This window comes from Triplophysa dalaica, chromosome 25 (genome assembly GCF_015846415.1).
Source record: "Triplophysa dalaica isolate WHDGS20190420 chromosome 25, ASM1584641v1, whole genome shotgun sequence".
NCBI classification, from domain to species: Eukaryota; Metazoa; Chordata; class Actinopteri; order Cypriniformes; family Nemacheilidae; genus Triplophysa; species Triplophysa dalaica.
Window position 1 is genome coordinate 9,332,983 of NC_079566.1, and position 21,635 is coordinate 9,354,617.

A 21,635-nucleotide genomic window follows, 5' to 3' on the forward strand; every position below is an offset into this window, starting at 1 on the left:
TTCTTAGTATTCAGGATAGATGGAAACAAAGTCGCCATCCGCCAGGAATATCTGACTGCAAGAAGAATTTTATTTTATAGGTCCCCATCGAAAATAGCAAACCGAATTACGCAGAGACATGGTGATGATGGGGGATGGATACGGAGAGCACACATGTGTATATATCTCACAATAGCTCAAAATAAATATGTCTAGTTTATTGTCGTAGGGATAATAGTATTACTGATATGGGAAGCTGCGCCGAACCAACAAAATCTTAGCACTTCTTTGACTGAACTAATGGGGAGAGGCTCACTTGACTTTTTGAGAAAAAAATACACTGTTATGGGGCACGGATCTGTGCAGCAAAGGCTGAACACCGGCCGCAACCAGGAACAATATTTCTGAACCTAGCTACAAATCATTTCACTATGCCTTAAATCATGACACCCGTGAAAATAATAGTGTTCGTCATGTCAATAGCTTTTGCTGCATAATAGATCAATCTATAAGGCAGGAGACTATAAAATAATTTTTAAATTGTCAGAGGCTCGTGTTACCAGAACTTGGGTTCCAATTTTAAGAGAAGCCTATATTACAAAGTTGTATGAAATATGCGTATGTTTTCAGGCTTAATTAAATTAACAATGTTTTGTTGAAAATATAATACTTTCCTCACCCGAGCAATTACGGGTTAACAGTGAATAACGAGTTTGTGCGTGAAACGGATTTCAATAGTTAGCCTTCACTTGTTGAATGAATGTCTTTTGCCCCCTTGACGTGGACTTATCAATCAAAGGTTTTCACGAAGTCTTACCCTCTTTTCCAACCTTCTTTCGAAAACACTATCCAAGCCTGAGGCTCGCGATCAGCCAAGCAGTAGGGTCTCGGCACATCTTTAGAAATCGCGCAATGCTCGCAAATTTTATTCCCCGGAATTAGCGCAAAGATCAGGAAACTCGGGGGGGGGGGGGCTAAAATTAGGTAACTAAGGAATTACTGATGTAATTTTAAAGTATCTCATACAATATCGTGATTTCAGCATAAACTATGTCGAAAATATAGTCACAATCCGTTCACTTTATAGATGAAACGTGTGTAAGTGAATTTATTTGCATACCTCATTGGTCAATCTGATGTCTGACAAGTCACTGCGAAAGATAGATTAGGCTACTGTTGTGTGGCGCAACATTTTAGGCGTTATGGTGGTCGCTGCAACACAGATCACTAACATCGTTAATGCACCTTTTTCGTAAATCATCTTAAATCGTTGCATTTTTACATTGGTCGTTATTAACGGAGATGTTAAATAATGCCACGTTATTTCTTACTAGCAGATGAGACAAAAAGCCAGTGTCCACACATTCTATTGAATTTTTAATGTAGAGTGTTATTTTGTGGTATGACTTGTGTGTCCAGGCTCAGAAGCTTCCAGATCCTTAATACTCGAGGAGGAGGTCCGCGCAGCAGCATACACAAACACACAGCTTTTGGAGCTGTAGGAGATCCATTACAACAAATACCTTTGCAGGCCACGGCGCGTGGAAATATATCAGCGTTGCTCGACTTTAAAGGAACGCCAGGTCAAAGTGTGGTTCAAGAAACGGTGTATGAAATATGAACGTCGGTCCAAAACTTAGGACATCCATGGGGAGCTACGCAAGACTGGAAAGGACAGTGTTGCACATAGCGACGAAGACAGCTACATGTATGACCAGAGTCATAATAGAGACGGCCTTGTGGAAGGGGAGTTTTCCAAGACGATCTGTCAGTCTGTAATGCAAAAGACATGTTAACTTTTAATTTGTTTCCTAGCGGCTTAAGGAACAGAAGTTTGAAAGATGTTCGCAGTCAGACACCTACTGATCTGGGCAAAGGGAAAACAATACGCCGTAATATCCAATGTGCCAGCAAGGACAATATGGTTACCCACATGTTACGGACACGTCTTTACAGAAGTTGCCTGTCCGATACAGCTTCGCCAACACTGTGGGAGACCCGGGTAATATTTCAGTGGATTTTTATTTGTTTACAGATTCTAGAGTTGTTTTACAACAAAACATATACCGATTGTCAAATGGATCAGCTAACAAATGCAAGGACAAATCAGGAGTCTTGGTCATTTTTTATGCAATATATTTATATATTGGCATAATTATCAGGAAATTTCGAAGGTAAGTTAACCCACGACTGCTATGCTTACACTATTTCTTAAAAATGTCCAGTGTTGCTTTTGTAAGAATAAAAAAATTGTATAAATACTTTATGTGTCAAGTCTATGAACTAGAATGAAACAAACAGTAGCCACAAAATTAGCTTCAACCCAACTAAAACTTTAAAAGAGTTAATGTATATAGTTTAAATGTTATTCGGATATTTTGTACAAACAGACATTTTTGTAAATATGTTTCAAAACATAACAAAATCCATCCCCAGAACATTTGTTGCAAAGAATAGTTTTGAATAATACAGCAGGATGATCCACATGACAAAATGTCCCACAACTAATAAAGAAATCATGTGCCTTTCAAACACTCATGTGAAATATTAGCCTACTGCCAATGGAGTTCGTTTTTTAAATATACATTCAATGAGTATATTTAATGATACAGAAAATATTACATTTGTTGTTTTATTTATTTAGCAAAAACCGTCTACGTAGAAATGAAAGTTACCATTTAAGCCGCCAAACAGGATTCAACATGGCTTCACCTCCAGAAATGGGCTCTTTGTCTCGGCCTCGTCTCTGCTCGGCCTGGGGAAATGCCTCGGATGCGTTTTCCCCCTGACGAAGTCATAAATCAAAGTCTTTCATGCAAGTTGACAGCACCGAAACGAGCACTACCGGCTTAGTCGGTGAAGATAAGAGTCTTTTCGTGTTTTTCATTCTCACTTTGCAATTAAAAAAACTGTATTCCTAAAGCATAACATGGACGATCAATAGTAATTAATTTTTATTGCCGTTTAACACCCCGGAATAAGGATTAGGCCACACAAAACACCCATAACATACATTTTCATTGCGCGTGGCATGTTTGTCTCAGTCTCTTTAGATGTTTTTTCTTATCCCAGCCCCCCTGCCATGACTAAAATGGGGTTTGACGAGCATATTATATTTTACATAAATTCACATAAATTTCAAAACACATTTCGTAACACCCTACTCCAAAATAGTGTTAGCCTACTGAACTTTAACCTAGAATGTAATAATTATGGTAGGTTTATTTTAGTCATCTACTTCATATTGGATCTATCATTGTTATTGACATAAAACAATTTATCTGCTTTTTAACTTGAACAAAAACGACTGATTCACAGTCAAACTTTTGCACTGTTTCTTTTGCTATGTAAGCTATATGGATAAACGTTAACCATTTGTCAATTAATTACAAGACGATGCATAGCCGAAATAAACAAACAGTTAATGCATTCCAACATCTTTTTCTTGCCCTGTTCGTCTCCCTCCGCCAGCGCTTTAATATGTGTAAGGAGTTGTATTAAATAGATTGAAAAGAGGGTAAACGCTAGAGGGGAAAAAGCTCCAGGGACGCGCCATTTTGAGGAGAAAAACATAACATTGGGGAAGGCTATAAAGAATATTCTTCCCTTATTATCCAGAGGGGGCGCATGTCTACCCTGCTCCAATATAAACACGCTCTCCTCAGATGGCTGTGCACTTGTTATCCCGGATCACATAAAGGAAAACAAATAATCTGATTCGTAGCCTGCTTTTCTTTTCGAAGACCTATCCTTTTCAGTCTGTTTCGCAAATATTCATTAAAATAATATTTTTGTTATAGGTCACTTGAAGAAGAAATTAAGTTACATTGGTTTAGCGCATGTTTTATTATGTAAGGCTCAGCCTTTTTTACATTATTAAAACGTACAATCTGTAGTGAACCAAAATACGAACAGTAATATAAAATTTTATCATCCTACTCTGACTCGAAAGTCTTTTTGTAAAACACTCACAAAGAAGTCGCTCATGTCATACAAACAAACAAACAACAAGACAGACTTTTTATATATATTTTCAAACTCTTACCTGATGCGTTTCGTCAACATACTTCCACTCAAAAAGCCCACTACTTTGTGGAACCTGCATGAACGTTGCATTACTGACACAGTCCCTCCTTGCTCTACCAGCTAATCCATCCTTTCAATGGAGATTGTCCAATGGATAATGTAGGCCTACGTCACGTTGATCGACAAGAGGTCGGCATTTACATAAGCCCGGTCTTTAACGACAACCTGTCAGCGCAAGGCCACTTAAGATCAAGACGAGACAGAACAACTGATCACTGGCTGACCCAGCCCACGTGACTGTCACTGGTCATTCATATCACTAGCGCGCAGACAGCCCCCCCTCAATCCACGACTGATTGAAGAAGGCTGAAGGTTGGCTGGGTTAGACCCCGGGTGAGTAGTGAGACGTTAATCAGTCCCTGGGCCCAAAGATCGGTCAGTGTGGCAGCCACGTGTAGGGAAACCCAGGACGATGCCACAATGAGCACCTTCTTAGATTTTACGACCATAAGTGGTGGAGACGGAGGTGGCGGGGGCTCTTGCTCAGTTAGAGCCTTCCATGGCGACCACGGACATTCAACATTCCAATCGTGTGCTGTCAGGGTAAATAACTGCACCGGGGACGAGCGATTCATGTCCAGTAGATCATCTCAAGAGGCAATTCCCCCTCATCCACATCAAGCCGGGACGTACCAGTCCCCCGGGACTCTTTCAATCACCTACAGCGCCCATCCGAGTTACGGGACTCAAAGTTTTTGCGCCGGATACAATCACTATGCCCTAAATCAGGATGTGGAGTCATCTGTAAGCTTTCCCCAGTGCGGCCCGTTAGTTTACTCTGGAAATATTTCCTCGACAGTCGTGCAGCACCGTCATCATCGCCATGGTTACAGCAGCGGAAACTCTCACCTGAACGGCCAATTCCAGTACGCCAGATATGGTAATAGTTCAGATCAAGCGAGCCTTACGTTTGTGGCGGGCTGCTCAAATCCGCTATCCCCTCTTCATGCGACCCATCACGACGCATGTTGTTCACCTATGTCAGATGGCGTGTCCACGGGGCAGACATTTGATTGGATGAAAGTTAAACGGAACCCACCGAAAACAGGTGAGTGGCTGAAGAAATTTCAAATGCTTGAAAGCGTATTTTTTTTGTATTTATCTTTCATGGCACTGTGTTTATGCCGAGATGTATATGAGAAAAGGTTTATTTAAACTGGTGTGGGAAACTGTTCTGGACAAATGAACTCGCAGTATAATATCTAAATTAAAGGATTGCAGACACTTCATTAACCAGTTTGTCTCTTTTTTTTAGGAAAAGCTGGAGAGTATGGATTTGGTGGGCAGCCAAACACTGTGCGCACCAACTTTACCACAAAGCAACTGACAGAGCTTGAAAAGGAATTTCATTTCAACAAGTACCTGACTCGCGCGAGGCGAGTGGAGATTGCAGCTGCGCTCCAGCTGAACGAGACTCAGGTGAAGATTTGGTTCCAAAATCGTCGTATGAAGCAGAAGAAGCGTGAAAAGGAAGGTCTTTTGCCCAAATCTCCATCCGAACCAAAGGACGGTCCTGAAAAACCCGAGGACGCCTCGGAAAAGTCGCTGTCCGCACCATCGACACCATCCTCCACCGCTGATCCCTACTCCCCGAACTAGAAGGCTGTTGTGTTTGTTCTGCCATCATGAACGTGACTCTCGTGTCAAAGTCATTGTCAAATTCATCTTGTCCATAAACGGACACTAGTGTTCACGTAGAGAACAATGCACTGTTTAGACCTGAACAATTTTGACACCTCGATGTATTTTACCTGTACCTTGCCGTTTTGTCAACAGACTTAATTGTCTTGGGCACCTTGTCAATTAGCTAGACAACAAGTTTTACAAGTGGTTTGTACATTTTCGGACACAGCAAACGCTGCACTTTTACACACATCTTTGCTAGGTCGGACCTGTACGCCACTTGTTAAAATGCCTACCTCATGAACTGGATGATAGTGCAATATGTCTAAGGTATGTATGAATCTAAGATAAAGATTAATTTATTGTAAGTCTTGATGGAAGTTACCCTTTCTGAATCGTGAATGGTGTTAAGTCTGATTATTGTATCCATACGAGTTAAGCATCATAATGCTTCATAATGCATTATGCATAAAGCATCATAATGCATAATGAGTTAAGCATCATAATGCTTAACTCCGTAAAGTTGTCGACCTGTCATACTGAGTTTTATCAGTCAGATAAATGATGGGTCAACCCTTTCCATAGGCCTACTTTAGAAAAAGATCAAGACACGGGTGAATTAAATGTGTGTATTAAATAGCTCTTAATTATAATTTATTCAAAAAACTGGTTCTTGTCTGTCTGATCAACTACACGCACGCACACAGACGCACACAAACACAGACACACACGGACACACCATATCAGGGACTGTTCATTACATCTCTATAGTCTTTTTAAATATGTTTGGTATAACATTTAACTAATAGTCATTTAACTGTCAAAACGCGATTCATAAATTAACAGTCCAACGTTTATTCGAGAAAACGTGTATAAGTTGTAGTTTTAGATGCTTTTTCTGATTCATTGATTTGCTTATTTCTAAAGTCTTAAACATCCAAAAACGCGCTCCATGGTTCTGTAACTGATAAATGCGCGTCTGTGCGTGGTTTCTCACTTGGGGATGAAGCGATAGGCATATTGGCACATGGTAGGCATGTTTATTCACGAAAGGGAGATGCGCAACGTTGTCATCTTTATTCGTGATGACAACCCTATTGACCTGTTAGTTTATCGAATGGAAACGTAGGACAAGGGAGGAATAGAGACATATCGATTAAGTCATGTCAACTATCGACATCAATGAGTCAGTCCCTATCAGTGTTATTTCTCATTTCGTGCAAGGCAGTATTTGGAACAATTCCCAGCCTTTACATTTACATTTACATTTAGGCATTTGGCAGACGCTTTTATCCAAAGCGACTTACATTGCTTTATCCTATACATTTTACATAGGTATTTGCAATCCCCTGGGTCCAACCCACAACCTTTCGTTGTTAACGCAATGCTCTTACCACTGAGCTACAGGAAAGTTCTGTAGCCTATACAGGTAGAAGTACACTTCAGACGTGAGGTTCAATTTTAAAATACTACATGCTCAGCATACTCAAAATACACTCCCACACATACAGCACTATTCTCTTTGACAGTTGTTTTCATTTATATTCACATTTTCTTTTAACATTCTTGGCCTATCAACTTTACCTTAAATGCACCTCCATAATTGCATTTACCTATATCCGGGTCCCCTGGTAACTTCGTACTTCTTCAATTTATTATGTCAATTAGACACCAACTGTTTAATTATCTAAAATATATTTTTTATTCTTAAAAGTGGACTTCTGACTTTTGTAGAAAATAAAGCCTTCTAAAGATTATTTTTTGTACTATTGCAAAGTGTCGAAAATTTTGTGTAAACTTTTAAAATATTTGTTTTATTTAATGAAATATATTAAAAACATACACATGTATCAACGTTGGTATAGGCTATTATTTAAAATGGCATCAATCAATTTACAATTATACAAGAAAATGAACAAAGAAGTTATTCAAGTGTAACTAAATTCAGATCTCCAACTCTAAGTAATTCAGGGTTTAAAGAGGGATTTTATTGTCATCTTGTCCAGTCAAATCAGACCAGGGAGGAATCGTGACTATGAAAACATAAACGCGATTATGTTCTTGTGCAGATTAAAAACGCCAATAAGAGCAAAATAAACCCCAACATAACAATATAGGCATATATATATATATATATATATATATATATATATATATATACATACAATTAAGAATGCTAATTAAAGAATATTTAGAAAGAACCCAGTTTGTGTTATTGTAAAACATGAAGTGTCTTCGTCCATTGGTATAATATCAAAGTTTAACACTTATTATTCAATTTGATTTAAAAAATTGGCCATGAGCAATATTTTCTAAGGAGATTAAAAGCAACTGTTAATTATTAATAAATAATATATTTGGTTGTTCCTTTAGTTTATCAATGCAGAAATAATGAAGAAACTAATGATGATGCTGTTGATACTCGTTCGTGTTATTGACAATTAAACGAATACAAAGAGTTTTTATACAGGAAACTAAAACGTATAATAACAAGGGATGATTCGAGGACACGTTGTTATAATTTTCATTATTTATTTATTTATTTAATATAATTTTATTTTTATTATTTTGTCAATTTTACGGAAGATAATTATTGATTAATTCGGATTATTCAAGCATCTCACGCAGTGTTATTTTTTCATTAATGCAGAACAACGTATTTTCTATAGGATTACATGTACTTCGATTTGCCTATCCATTTGCAGGCTAAATGATTTTGAAATCGAGATGTGGTTGTATATAACATCATCCTGGGTAATCAGGTCACTGAAAATTTAAGTTTATTGTGTTCAGTTTTCCCAATAAGAATACCAAACAACATAGCGAGAGAGAATGGCGTTGTTATACAGTTCAAACTTTTCTTAGCCTAGACTAGAGAGTGAAGAAAGACCCATCGTTTGACATCATGTGATGTGTGAAAGATATAAATAACGCATGTATGACGAAAAAGAGAAGATATATATGTATATATATATACATATATATTTGGATGCAAAATTAGATAACTCATGCTTTTTTGGGGGGCATTCCAATTCAATCAAACTGCAGTTCAATCATACGTCAGGTATATTTTGAAGCCAAAAAAACAAAAAAAAATACAGCTAAAGTCTGGAAAACACTACAAGACTTTTAAAATCTGAAGAGATTAAAAATAATCTAGACATCATACACTTGCAGACTTTTTAAACGTTTACATAGAAAACAGTACATGATAAAATCTGTAGATTTTTTTAACTCCAGACCGAAAATCTGGGCAAAAATCTGAGCAAAAATCTTTAACTGTATTCCAAACATAACTAACACAATAATGAAAAACGGAGTTGTTTCATTTTGGAACCAAACTCTTCATATATGTACATATTTATATGATATTAAACCTTTTAAGCTATGGCACCAAATACATGGCAATACATGGCATTACTGGCATAATAATAAGAATACCTTACAGTTTATACAAGAAGGATATTAATGCGGAAAACGTGGAACAATTTTTGGACATACTGTATATAAATAGGTGTCCATATGTTCAGTTCTTAAAACAAACTCAGTTTGGACTTTTTTCCAAAAGTTATGAAATAAACCATTTGCCCATTCTGGAGATTCTTTTTTTAATAACAAAATTCTCTGAAGTTTCAAGCAGGGCATCTGTAGGCCCTTCCTATTGATCACTCTTATTATATATTATTTAAATAATCTTATAATATCCTTGAAATAATCATGCAATCTTAATGCTTCAAAGTGGTAAACTATACATAAGAAATACACACAAATATAATAATAAAGACACATCATTTCTTATTGTTGTTAGTTTTCCTTTCAAAACCTAGAAAACATTACAGCTAAGTTTAAATGTTATACTTTTTGTTTAGGCCTCTGTATAGTTCAAGATTTTTTTGACCAATAATGTTCATAGCTATGAATAAATATTTCACTTTGATCCACAATGAAGACTTCTCGTTTAAATAATGATCTTGTGCTGTAATATATAAGTTCATACATTACTGTGTTGACAGAAGCACATGTCTGCCCATCCTTAAACAGCTGATGAAATCCAGCTCTGATGAACTGGGGGAACTGGCCCACACATGCAGAAAAGGAGGAATGCATTTCATTATGCAGTTTAACAAGAACCAACAATTAGAAGAAAAACACTGGATGCTGCCTCAAATGATTAAAGGATGGTATCTATTGTGCGATTAAGACTAGACAGAAGATTCCAAACAGTTCATTGTGTTCTCGTGAACCCATTATGTAGTGCTCCATCTTTTATCAAATGGACTGTACTGCAACAATAACGCAAACAGAATATAAATTGGATTTCGCTCCCGATGTCATATTTCAACCCCCTCACTTTGACTTAAAGTCTAAAAACAATTATGAGAGCAAAACTGATAGAAATGAAGAACTTAGAGGGGGTGTGCTACCGAGCAGGACAGAAAAAAAGAGGAAGAAATGGGGGGTAGACAGAGGCAAAAGTAAAAAGGACAGCAAGAGAGAGGTCCATCCATCACACTGTCTTAACCTCACGGTGACCTCGGCCTGCCAGCCAATGAGGCACCTCCCGTCTGTGCAGGAGATCGGGTAACCGTGGAGATGGACTGAACGTTTTAGCATGCTCTTTTTGTGCTGTCTGTCAACACCTCCGAAAATGCTTTGCTGCATGTTAACTGATGTGAGTGCCACTTTTTGACTGAAATAACTATGTATCTAACATCTCTTAAAAACGCAACTGCATTCCTGCATACAACCACTTATACTCGGCAAACATGCAGGCAAACTAATATGTCCTAATTGTCAAACTGAAGCCAAAGCTATACATATATATGCCGAGAAATAAATTATGCTAGAATAACTTTATGAATGGAATGGCTGGGGGGTGAATTTTTTGAAGACAATCACATGTCAAAACTTGCTACTAAAACTAGTAATAGTGTATTGACAGGTTAATTTAAATCACAGGATACAGTCACTTAGCTATTGCAAGTCAAAGCTGCAAAGTTTTGAAATGAGTGATTAGGAATCTCTTTCAGTCTTGTGGAATCCGTCAGGAGTGGAGAGGTAAAAAATATTTCCGTTGTCAGTTTTTCCCTACAAGCAAAATTGAGGTTCATCTGATAAAAAGCGTTTTTTCTTCAAGTTCAATTTAGCCGCGATAATTAACACTGGGGAAACAATCTCTCACCCTTCCGAAGTATTTACACACACACACACACACACACACACACACACAAACCCATACAAATCAACATGAAAAATGAAGCGCACATGACTTTTGACAGGCCTACAATTTAAACATTGACTGTGGATTTAGTGCAATTTGTCCCATTGCTGAAAAAAATGGCCTTTGTTTCGATGATTTTCTGTAGATGTCTGACATGTTCAGCTGTCACATGAATACGTTCATTCAGTACCAATTTAATATTTGTAAAAATGTATATTTGTCATGTATAGGTTTATCTATATAATTCTTACTTTTATAACAGCTTGCACAACAGTAAGCAAATAATTTTATAGGCGAACTGTGCATCTGCTCTAACTTTTTAATAATCACTTTTCACAGATGTAGGAAATATTCTTTCTACAGTAAAAAATAAAAGCATTTTATCCTTAAATGTATGTTAAATTAGACCAAAACACTGAAAATGTTATTTATTTGCATTTTACGGTACAGTCTTCAATGTAAAGCATGACATGGGCTACGCTCCTGCTTCGTGCACTTAGCATGGGACATTGCTTGAAGGTATGTTATCATTCGTCCATCACAGTTTTCAACAACTGCTTCACTGCTCCCGATTTATACAAAAAATTGTCACACTGTCAGTGTCTAAGTAATACTTTTTATTCTAGTTTTCAAAAGAATGGAAGTGAAGCCTGGGGCGACGTGACACTCAACTATGTTTATGAGCTGAGACATCTTGTCTCTCACACAACTACTCACTCTCCCACTAAATGTCATTTACAAAAAATAGAGAAGCAAAGGGCGAAGCTATGCATAGGCAATTATTGTCTGTCCCCTGTGGGCAGAGCTTGACGCACCTGACGAACACCTGCACAAGAGAATGAAATGCAAACTTCACACAAAGGTGTATATAGGATGGTTTGGGTATGACAAAATGGCTACAACATTTTTTCTATTTGTTCTAAACGAGAAATGAATATAGCTTACTTCGCACACTAGGGACAAATATGTACTGTATATATACAGATATTAGCTAAACTATGAACTGAGTTCCGTGACATTTGAATCACATGAAAACATGTCAAAATGACAAAAAGGTGAAACAGAGTTTAGTTGTTTTTGTAAAGTTGTTGATTTGTTTAGAGTTAAACAAAATGGGCCCCGGTTTTCCAAAAATTTGCATAGACAGTCTGTAGGTATATGTGCAGATTCTCCTTAAGCTTTTCAGCTCACACCTCCACGCATTTTACTTTGTTCAACGGAGGCAAAAGGATATCCACGCGATCATTTAATGATGGAGTTGTCTTTACCCTGACCATCACTGCCAGAGGCTGGCAGGGATCATTCCATCCAAGCGTGACATGTCACCTGTGTGTCCGTGTGGCCCCTGATGTGATCTTTAGTGCCCTCATGATCTATAGACTGGCATTTGGTTGCTCAGACACCAGACCCCATCGTGCATGCTAAACATTCTGTCAGCCAATATCCTGACAGGAACTTAACGCAGTCACGGCAATACTTAGACAGGACAGCGAGAGGCTGAAGACACAATCGCCAATAGCGAAATGGCAGCAGGCTGCTCACAGTCAAATTATGTGAAGGAGGTCAACAAAAGAAAAAACATCAACTTAGAAAGTCAATTTAAAAAGTTATCCTATTAGTTAGTCTACTAATTCAAGGAATAAGAAAGGCAGTAGACAGTACATGTTCTCCTGGGAAGATTTGTAAACTACTGACCACATTATGTTTTTCTTTTTTGTATAGAAATGTGTTTCTAAGTCTAACCCTGTGCCTTTTTAGTCTGCTTAGTTTGCTCTTCTCTGTTTTTGTATGTTGAAAGGTTGAAGAAACGGACAAAGTGTGTGTGTCCATATCCATTCCTCTGGGACCATCTGTCCATCCTTCCATTGACACGTCCACGGGTCTGTGAAGTGATCTAAATGCGTGGAGGTGTGCATGCACATGTCTGAGCCTTAGGTCAATATAACCCTCATCAGGGATTCCTCGACTCGAGCGTTTACATAAACAGCCGCTTAGCGGGATTAGCATGGTGTTAGCTTGTTAGCTTAGCCACGTAAACAGTGGTTTAATCTATTCCCAAACTCTCCGGAGGCTGATCAAGATGACCTAGCTTTGGGATATTTCCTGTCATTCTGAGGCAGGATTAAGAGCCATATTAAGCCTCAATCAAAAGTAAATTTCTTCGCAAAAACCCTGCCGCCACATGTAATGCAGAGATGGAGCTAATGTATTACTTACATTTTGGTAACCCACCAACAATGGCTGTTGGTGAACTTTTGGAGATGTAATGTCTGATGCCGTAGGGGCTTGTCTCACTGCTTCAATGCCACATTGTTCTTTGAACTCATTACTGTGGTTTCTATTGTGCAGCTTTGCCTGCTTCTTTGTTTTGATAAAAATAGAGGAAGATATTTGGAAGAATGTTTTTAGCCAAACAGATCTCAACCCCCATTTCTGCCATAGTAGGGGAAATTAATACCAGTGTCAATGGGCATCTGTTTGGTTAATGATCTGTATGGTTGCTGAAATTCTTCCAAATATATTTCTTTCTTGTCATCAAAACAAAGAAATTCTACAGTATATAATAACCTCTGTTTCTCTTTTTACAGTAAATCAGTCAAGATAACTTTTTCCAAGCTACACCCTCCTATTTCTTCTGTTGCCATTTTTTGTTTCTTCTGTTTTATGTGCAAATGTTTTGTTGTACCTTGCCAGCTCTTTGGTGTTGTGTGTTCCCATGCGGGTACTGTTCTGTAAGGATGACTTCCCTGTGAACCACAAGAGGTCATCCCTTCAGTGGGGTCATGACCTGAACAAATATTTCCTTGGTTGAGGTGTAGGGTAAAATAATATTTTCCCTGCTTCCTTCATTTTTTCTGTTTCCAATGACTTCACTAGTAGATATAGCAGTGCAAATTATTACAAATAACAAATTATTTTTACATTATTATAAATGGTCACATAACAATTACACAAAATATATGAATTCTAAGCTTGCCTCAGATATACCAATAGATGACCGTGCTGTACTGTGCAGTGGTGACTTTTAAATCCAGCAAAAGAATAGGACATCTGATAACCCATATTTATTTTGTAACAGTCAACAGAGTATCAGAGATATATTACAAATCTTTCACAAATTTACAGATATAACATCTATAGATTAACATGACATGACAATAAAAGTATAATATACACTTACCAATCCCTTGTTAAAGTGGAAATCATCAAGTCCAGAAAATCCTTTTTGTGTGAATTTAAAAAATAAAATATCTTGAAATAAGCCATAATCATAAATTTTATAGAAATTATAAAAACATTTTAACATATATCATTTATATGTAATATTTATACTATCAACACTATACAATCAGAGCATCCAGTTTAATCAAACATTACTATTGTAACATCTGTGCACTACTTCCCCTTGTGTTGACAGTAAATCATAATCATTTAGCATGTGTGTCCTTTTAAACCAGACATCAGTACCTTAGCTTGATACACAGTGAATAGGTCAAGTGCTGTGTTAGTGACAATGGAAGTGCAACTCAGATGTGTCTACATGTCTACAAATATATCCGGTCACCCACAGTATTTTTAAGCAATATTGATATTGAATTCATAGAGGTAGACACCTTGATGTCAGAGAAGAGTTGTGTGTGCTTGTGTCTGTGTGCAGGTGGGTGGAAAGGACAGTTCAAGGTGTGTGTGCATGCATGCGTTCGTCTGTGTGTGTGCATGCGTGTGTGTGTGTGAAGAATAACACACAAGAGTCAAAGACATCACAATGTAAAATATTTACCTTGACTTAAAAATAAACAGAACAACTAGAGCAAAATCGAATAAAAAAATTGGCTAAACTGGTAAACCAAACAACGTAACATATTCTATTCATGCACTCATCACTATCAAATATTATTAAGGAATTTTTTTAGATATATTCCGTAATAAGACGCTTTACAAGGCAACATATTAAGGTATGCTCAACATATATGTCTAATGGAAGTAAAATATTAGTTTGAGGTATCTGTTTCTATTTCTGTTCTCCCCCACATTGCTGGTCTATGGAACACATATGTGTAAGCTCACACTGTGAAGTGAGCAGCCAGTGTTTTAAAGGCATCACACTAGGTTCAGATGGAGGTCAGGCCTCACGCAAATACTTCTTCCTGCTGTGACAGAACTGTCGCAGAGCGCTGCATCCAATTCTGAACAGAACAAAAAAAGTTACTATTTATGTTTTGTTATATTAAAATGAATCTTGTGTGTTACAGTTCTTACACAGTTGTCTGTCTCTCTTAAAGATCTTCCCCATTTATAAATGGTTGCCACTGTGTTTCATGCATTCTGAATTCTTTATGATGCTTAACGCTCAGGCTTCTCATCCTTGACATGAGTTGGACCATACACTCCCTTGGCGTTCGTATAGGTTTCGGAAAGTTTTTTTCGAACATGAAATTTCCTTACATAACAACTGTTCTTAGTCCTTTATTGGACAATTCTCCCGGAAAAGCACACCCATGCATCAACCAGCGAGATGAAAGAGGATGCCCACGCGTCATCCAGGTAGAGCGGGAGAAGGAGCATGCGCACACGTCAACTAACTGGAGCAAGAGAGAGAGAGCCCACTGTTATTGCGAAGTTTAGGTGTGTTTGTTTGTTCACTGCATTCTAATGATGAATGTTATATAAACGGTGGATATAATTCTGGATTTGCAGATCATTTGAAACTGAGAGGGGTAGTGGTGTGAGCGTTAAAAGATGCCGACCATGAACTACGGTAAATCATACGTCTGTGTTTTGTCGGTGCGTACGGGCATAAGGTACACAATATTAACTTAGTGATTCAACAGTCTTGCAGAGATAATGTGATGTATTCTGTGCTCATTCTGTAGTCCTGTCCTTCCCCCATGCGTTCAGGGCTAGTCTGTTTTCGGAAATAATTGTACAGCTGTGTCTCAAACTAAAGACTCTTCGAAGATACAAAGTATGCAGTACTAATCTATAGGTACTCAAGATTAATATGAGATTGACCGAAACGTTATATCGCCCTTAAATTCCTAAAAGTAAGTGAATCACAGTACGCCTGTCAACATTTGTTCTATAAATATAATGTTAAAGGTCTTGTCTTTGGCATTGAATAAAACAACCTACCTCAACCTGTTCAACAGATTGCATGAAACCTTGTCAACAAATGAACTATTTTGACTTTTCAAGACCTTTTACTTCACAATACCTCTTTAGAGTAACATGGGTGTTGCTGACCCCTAAAGGTACATGTTGAAATTACACGATAAGCATGATCTGAAGAATATGTTTTAAATAAATTGATTAAAATACTATTACCAGGAAGATAACAGGTTGTGTCTGCAATTTTGACAAGCTGTAGGGGTTGTTCATAACAGATGTCAACACAGTAAACATAAGGTAGCCAGTTTTGAGTGCACAGTTCTTCTGGTTGTCAGCAAAAATACTCTCTTGTCCTCACAAGTGTGTGTGTGTATTGATGTCCAACACTCAGCATGAATTTTAAATTATTCATCATGTCAGGCTCCCCCAGGCGTCCCTATGGAAACTGCTGACCAAGAACTACCATCCATCCTTATGGATACCCTCTCTCTTACTCTGATGAGTCAACACATCTATACTCTTATGACACACTAACCTCTATTAATTTCACCATATTTGCAATTGTTTTCACCGTGTTTCAACATAACATGCTCATTAGCATAACTAACATTAGCATAACTAATACTAGTATATAAAGTATAGGTTTATTTGGTTTTCACAGATCGCAAGGAGCAAAAGTACGTTTAAGTATATAAAATCTACAGGTAATTTTAGCAATGTATATCTAATATATCTACTAAAAAATAAATAAACCATGCTGTGTTTAAAAACTTCTGTGTATAGTTAGGTCCTTTTTTATTGAACACACAATCAACACAAAAGGGTGCATGTGTTAAAATTCTGCAACACAAAAATGAACATCCTTTTTGAGAGTGTATAAACGTTGCTATCATAGTGTCATTATTCAACAAATTACAATTATTTTGCATTTTATCTACAGTTCTGTGCCCAAACAACAGGATAAGTTGCAGGTACCATCACATGATAGGTGGTTAAGGTTTAGGTTAATTTGTTAAAAATTGATTTCTACAAAAATCTAAAAATAACTTGTGCCGTGGCTGAGGCATTTATGAATGGATATAGGAGGTTGCATCATGAATGTATATCATCACATCCTGAACAGCATAAAAATATGCATTTACCTGAACCTTAATAATTCACAAAGCACGTCATATTTTAAGAATTAACATTTACCAAGAGAAGGCATAATAAAAGGTAAGAGGACGAGACAGCCGGCTAGTAACCTGTGGAGACTCACACACAGCTAATCCCCTCATACTTCTCCCCTATTCAACACCATATGTGTGTGCTTTGACCGTGTTTCTGTGTGAAGTGTGTGTGTCATGGGGCCACTGATTCTGACACGGCTCATACATCATGACTCTGAGTGTGTGTGATTACAGAGGGAGGTTCTGCATGATTTATCGCCAGGCTTAGAGATCTATGGTCCAGACACACACGCACACACTCCGACCTGCACTCCACACCCCAGCTTAGCCAACCTCCCACATGCAGAACACACCTGCCTGGCTCTTCTGTCGACCATCCTTCATATAAAGGCCTCATACCATATGAGCACATGTATAGAAGTGTATGTGCCCGTAGGAGGACACAGATTCACACACATTCAGCTCAGGAAAAAAGTAATCTGTAATAAGGTGAAAATAAGGTGACATGACAAAAGGAAAGGAATTATAAAAGAAAGAAAGAAAAGGACACCGAAGACCATTATTAACCAGCTACAGTGTTTAACAAATTTATTAGACACCTACTAACAGAATTGGTTATACCGTATTTTTTATGTTTCTGTAATGGTTAATCCACCAGTATTAGCTAAAATACAAATATTGTTGTGAACCATTCATTTATAATTTTACCCGAAAGGTAAAAAATAGTAACACACTTTATTATTTTCTATTTAGATGTATTACAGTCAATAACAACAGAGACTGAGGAAAAGTACATTAAACAACGCCATCAAGTCCAATGGAGACCACACAAAATATTATGTGCTTGGTGAATAAAGACGATTTCATTGTTTTAGTTTGGTATTTGCCTAATAAATCCCAGTATTATAAAAGTATCTTATAATGCAATCGTGTTAACAAAGCAAAACTGGCATCATCATTTAGGACGCGTTTTAAGCAAATCAATGGATCCATGTGTCGATTAAGCCCTAGAATCCCAAGAGGCCAAAGCACAGGAAAAAATGTAACGTATGTGAGGACAAAACTTTTCATAGTTTTCACACAAAGGAATAGCTTAGACCGAGACTGTGGTTGAAGTATGTGTGCAATCATGGCCATACTTCTTGTTTATGTGTTGTGTATCCAGTTCTCTAATTAAGGCCTGGGGCTCTGTCACTAATGAACAGTGAAGTAATTAATGAGCAGTCTAACAGAGCAGCAAGATGTAGACGCTGGTGTGAGCGAGTGTGTATTAGCGTGTGTGTGTGTTCTATTGCCCTAATTAAACCCAGGGGTTCTAATTAGCTGATTAACTAATAGCCATCATGTTCAACAGGAAGCATTACGCAGAGAAAACACACACAATGTAAATGTCTTATTGTTGTCATGACTAAACATTTCAAAGACTGGGGCCCTTGTATCCTGGAACCCCAGTAGTTACATTTACGTTTAATCATTTCCCAGATGCTTTAATCACTTACAGCTTAACTCGAGACACAAAATAAGATGACATCTGAGATCTTGATGTAGCAAACCAAGCATTTAACAATGTGATTGTTTGGGATGAAGAATGAGGCTTAAAATTAGCAAGCTTTCTTTAATTTAAAGTAAATATAAAAATGGTCATTGTTTAGGCAAGGGATAATGCACAGGCAGCCGGTTGTTATCAAAGAAATGAGCACTTATTACACGGCTACTTGCAACATGAGAAAAAAACTGGACATGAAGTGTGAATTTGAAATAGTTTTATTAGCTAATTTTTACCGAATCCAGACTTTCCGTGAGGAAAAGCCCTTTACTTTCGGTTTTAAGGTAAGTAACAACGTTCTGATGTCACGAACAGGCAATTTGGCTTAATCATTTGTTAATTTAATGTCATATATGTTATAAAAAGATACATTTATATTTCATTTGTCAAAAAAACCTGTCAAAGTGATTTGCTGCATCCCGGTTACCGTGTGTTTCGAGAGGTTGTTATCTGGGAATAATGAACCTGCAAATTTTGGGACTGGCCTATCACAATCAAGCATTCCAACCAGCTGTTTAATAAGGGGTTCTCCAATTAAAAAGTTGTGTGTTTATATAGTAACAATTTATTTCATCTGTTATTAAGACTGCAAAGTCTAAAACGGATATTGATTCTGCAGAAACAATTTCAGTTTAATGTTGTCATTCGTTTAGCCAAATTATACACCTGTTCATTTTATGGTTTCATGCAAACGTAATCAAATTTTTCTCCTTCCTACTTTTCCTCACTCTATATGAGGATTGAGGCCCTAATTTCACTACCACGTTTTATCAGTATTTGCTGTTGCAGAGAACTTTTATCTTTGTTTCTTGCTCCTCTTCGTACGAAGTTGAATTAGTGAGTATGGATATGATCAGGAATGTTGGAAAACTATTACACGACTGCATTTAATCTCTGACAGATCTATCACAACCAGAGATAGAATCACACGCCAAGTTAATTTGACAGTTTCACTGCTTGTCACAACACGAACACAATGTGGAATATGAAGAAAAGTCTCTACAATGTGCAGCTGAAGTGATCTCAATGTTCATCTTTCACTCATCTCTAATCCAAATAGAAATAAAAAACGGACACGATTCTGCCAAAAAGACATTTTGAGTAGTACAAATAAATGATTTCTGTATTATTTTCATTCAGGCTAGTAGACCGCTATCAATCTCCCCCTGTACCGATGTGGTCTCTCATATTTCATACAATGCAAGTCCAATAAACCCATTAATCTCAGACAAGACAGTTCAACTACTTAACCATGGATTTATTTGACATTAAATGGTACCGAGGCCAAAAGGGCATTTCACATTACAATCATTAAATGGTCATTATGACTAATGTCACAACAGTCATAACATCCACTCTATGATTGTATGATTTTGTTAATCCATCACTATGTAAATGTTAAACTCTTCAACACAATATGAAAGATTATCCTGCTAAGCTTTAGAGAGTTTCTACCAGTACTGCATTAGTATAGCTATATTTATAAACCGCTACTTCAACCTCAGCGGCCTCGTTCTTTCAATGTAAACAGGAATGATATAACCTTTACATTTTATAGCTTTTATCGCTACACTAATAAACCATATGTTTAGCTTGCAAGGCCAGATGTGTGAGCCTACGTTTTGAAATTAAATTAAGAGAACCTGTTTATTTTTGTCTCTCACATCCAAAAATACATGACCTAATATTTCATTGGATTAATTGGGCTGTTTTAAAACATGTCTTAAAATAAGCCATTAGTTGGCCATCAGGCAAACGGGTCATAGCCACACCCATTTATCACCAGCAGGAGCAGCCAGAGTTCAAACAGGACTCAGTGGCTTTAACTAGATTGGGAAAAGTGCTTGAAATGTATTTTTTCCATTTTCATGAATAGGCAACACTGTAAAAAACAGGCCATAACTCAAATTTTGAAGTGATAGGTCAGTTACTAAACTGACTCAGTATATCATTTACATTTACATTTAGGCATTTGGCAGACGCTTTTATCCAAAGCAACTTACATTGCTTTATCCTATACATTTTACATAGGTATTTGCAATCCCCTGGGATCGAACCCACAACCTTGCGTTATTAACGCAATGCTCTTACCACTGAGCTACAGGAAAGCTAGCCAATATCAAATGGCTCAGGTATAGTTTTGTAAATGGAGGAAAAGTAGATTGCCACAAGCGATTTGCGATTGTGCCTGTTTAAATATATATATATATATATATATATATGTAACCATTCACTACAAAGGCCTTACAATATTTACAGTGCATTGTTTCTACATATCCTATATTCTATAAGCAATAAAGTTCGAGTGGCTGTCCTTTATTGTGAATAAATAACAGATGTAGGGCCATGTTGGGCATCACGCAAAACAGTAAAGTACTAGAGTCAAGTACCTGTGTATTATTACCACAAAAAAATACAATTATAGCCCAAAATACGCATAAAAGCAACTTTCATGAAGCAAAATAACTTAAACGCTGTATCCGAAAAAGCTCCTGCACCATAATATAGTGCACTATTTGAGGGGACATCCATTTTTTGTGGTGTTCGAATTCATAGTGGACATTATTGAGTGCACTCAATTAATCCCATGGTGCACCATAAAAACGAGTGTACAACCGATCTACACTCACGGCTATCTGCTAGCCATATATTGTGAGGCTCACGCTGCATGAATTCCCACCGCTTGGCAGAAGATGGCCCCCGCAGCGCTTCCTGTGCACTGAGTGTCCAAATTTACTCACTGGGGTTTTCAACCGCTCCTTAAAGTGGACTATATTTGTGAACTTATGTTGGGAATAGTGAATGAGGGTATACGGGAAGACTTCGGACACAGCCAAAGTATTCCTGATCGACAACAGAATGTTTTGGTTACGTGCTATGGCTGGTTGTAAAGGGTAATCAT

The 21,635-nt window shown here is 37.4% G+C and overlaps 1 protein-coding gene across 1 annotated transcript; it reads left to right on the forward strand.

The window, feature by feature from the left end:
- The first annotated feature begins 4,477 nt into the window (after window positions 1-4,477).
- Window positions 4,478-6,325, forward strand: hoxa1a (homeobox A1a). The gene is made up of 2 exons (XM_056741452.1): window positions 4,478-5,113; window positions 5,321-6,325. The coding sequence occupies exons 1-2, from the start codon at window positions 4,486-4,488 to the stop codon at window positions 5,662-5,664; spliced, it is 972 nt and encodes a 323-aa protein (XP_056597430.1). The 5' UTR covers window positions 4,478-4,485; the 3' UTR covers window positions 5,665-6,325.
- The last annotated feature ends 15,310 nt before the right edge of the window (window positions 6,326-21,635 follow it).